Source organism: Azolla caroliniana, unplaced genomic scaffold (genome assembly GCF_043228905.1).
Source record: "Azolla caroliniana isolate FFs.n. ecotype wild unplaced genomic scaffold, voAzoCaro1.0.p SCAF_1, whole genome shotgun sequence".
Taxonomy (NCBI): domain Eukaryota; kingdom Viridiplantae; phylum Streptophyta; class Polypodiopsida; order Salviniales; family Salviniaceae; genus Azolla; species Azolla caroliniana.
In genome coordinates, this window is record NW_028230436.1 from 6,914,475 (window position 1) to 6,916,947 (window position 2,473).

A 2,473-nucleotide genomic window follows, 5' to 3' on the forward strand; every position below is an offset into this window, starting at 1 on the left:
CTCTCCTTTATGATCTATGAATTATAAAGAAAAAAACAAGAAAGAAAGGCGAAAAGGGAATTGTCATACAAAAAACAAGGTGGTCTTTTGACTTGGCGGCATTTTGAATAGTCATGTAAAATGTGTTAGTCGTTCACCACCACATACCATGTTATATCCATTTGTATATAAGTAAGTGTGTGTGTGCGTATAAAAATATATATAAGGTCCTTATGACTCCTTATAACTAAACCCAAAGAAACATCACTTCTTGTATTACTATTATAAGCTAGCTGGAAATATAAGGAGCTAAGTTGCATATAGCTATCTCCCCTCAACTACTTTAAGCAAAGAGAATCATATAGTTATCCCCCCAAGCACTTACTACCATAGAATGGTGGCCCAGAATTGTTGGGAAGAATACCTGGCTAATGCGCACAGTGCAGTGCCAATGGACCCTTGGGATACCAACCTTCAACTCTTCGATGTCTTGGTCGATAACGACGACGGATCGGGCAGCTTGTGGACTCGGTTGCGCCGGCTTTTCGGGAACACGAAGAGCAGCAAAGCGGTAGTGCCTAGCAAAGTCGCAAGGGTTGGCTCCTTGCTCGAACTAGGGGACATTATCGTTGCGAACGAACAAGTTAATGGAACCTCGTGGAGGATGAATGTGGAGAATGCTATCTATGAGGGCTTATCCAGATTGTTCGATGAAGAAAACATCGAATTTGGGTCGAAACGGCATGACCTTGCTATGGTACCAGATAAATCATCGACCACAGGCCTAACAGCCCCCATGGACACAATAATGACAAGTGTGCAGGATTGGTTCAAGAAACAAAGCCTTCCGGACATCAACACATCCATCACATCCTCATCCTCATTGTTGGGCTCGTTGGGTCTTGTATCGAGCTCGGCCTCGGCCCAGTTCGATGCCATGGACAGTAAGACCGTCAAGTGCAATGTGATGGGTGTGATATCGAATCGGGTGAATGTCGATGCATTGATGAAGCTTGTGGGCATGGGTAATAGCACAACCAAGTGGAAGCCGGACATATCACAACCCCGACTCCAATGGTCTCTCAAAAGGTAATTGATTTCATTCAAATCTTGTCCTGCTTCCCAAGACAACTATTATGAACAAGAAAGAACATAGAAGGTTTGGATTATGGGCATAGAACTTGATTCGCATAGGGACTATGTTAAGGAAAGACATTGTTGGTTTCAACAATGGGTTGCTTTAGATTCTCTTCCCAACATATATGTCATTACAAAATAACATAACCTAACTATGAGGCCATATACATAGCATATAACCTTCCTTCAAATATAAGGTTACAAAACTATCTTCTATTATATGTTTTAATGACATTCCTTGTAGAATTAATTTACTAAAATGTGTTCCATACTGCATAAATTGCATGTGTGCTAACTATTCCAACTATGCAGGGGGCAGAGGACATTCTGGATCATTACGGAGATAATGTGCGCGAACAAAATTGAAATCGAGGCGGTGAAATCACGGAAAGCGGACGCGAAAGCGAGCGTGAAGCTCCAAGGGGGTGCTGTTAGTGTTGGGGATGGGAGTAGTGGAATTAGTAGTGACAAGGATGTGAGGTGGAGTGTATCTTCTTCTTCTACCTCCTCCTCTTTCCCATTTGCATTCAAAGCACTTAGAGTGGCTTATGACAACAATGGAGACCTCATTTCCACACAATCACTCACCAAAAGCCAATCACTCAAGAAGGATAGCACCACCCAATCCTCTTATCATGACTACATTAATTCTGTTAATAAACCATACCATATGTCCCTTAGTCACCAGAAAGTTAACACTAATCAATCCTTTGATAATCACCAGCTTGCCATCCCCAACCCATCTTTTGATACTACTACTAATTAACCTGCTCAGTCTACACCTAGCTAATCTAGTGCTGTAAGACCTTGTACTAATCATGTATGTTTAGTTCCTTGGACAATTTTTGATGCGGTAAGACATACAACAATTTGTCTGATGCCATGCTCATACATCAATCATTATCATGTGTCCTTCTTCCATTGTAATGAGATTGACAATGCATGGGAGGGAATCCTCAATGGAAATAGCATTCAAGGAAATTATCTTTACTAAGTATGCCGAGTTAATTTTATGCTTGGACAACAAGAAATGAATAGGAATTACTAGTATGCGAGCTTTTATTCCCCTTGTCAAATATTTTCAAATGACTAAGTTAAAAGATTTCTCCAACATATTTTAGGCACCATTACTAGTCATGCACATGTGTCAACATTATCTTGTTTTGGTCATAGTGAGAGCATTTGGACCATAAGTAAAAGGGACTTCACTTGCTTTGTCTTCATAAACTCGAAGAGAAGGTCTTGTTGTGAGGTGCATACATATGTATATGGTTGCTACACTAATTATGCAACAAGAATGTATTTTTGAAGACTCCCGTAATTTGGGAAAAAAAAAATGTCTTCAATGTTTCTTAGA

The 2,473-nt window shown here is 40.4% G+C and overlaps 1 protein-coding gene across 1 annotated transcript; it reads left to right on the forward strand.

Annotated features, from left to right (window-relative positions):
• Positions 1–223: 223 nt before the first annotated feature.
• LOC147868695 (uncharacterized) lies at positions 224–2,227 on the forward strand. The gene is made up of 2 exons (XM_087322421.1): positions 224–1,068; positions 1,429–2,227. Exons 1-2 carry the CDS (start codon positions 374–376, stop codon positions 1,880–1,882), a joined length of 1,149 nt encoding a protein of 382 aa, XP_087178547.1. The 5' UTR covers positions 224–373; the 3' UTR covers positions 1,883–2,227.
• Positions 2,228–2,473: the final 246 nt, after the last annotated feature.

Bases quoted from the DNA above. Each gene is read 5' to 3' on its own strand.
- LOC147868695 (XM_087322421.1), top strand. From the start codon at position 374: ATGGTGGCCCAGAATTGTTGGGAAGAATACCTGGCTAATGCGCACAGT. The intron at 1,069-1,428 runs GTAATTGATTTC...CCAACTATGCAG, and splicing joins CTCCAATGGTCTCTCAAAAG to GGGGCAGAGGACATTCTGGA.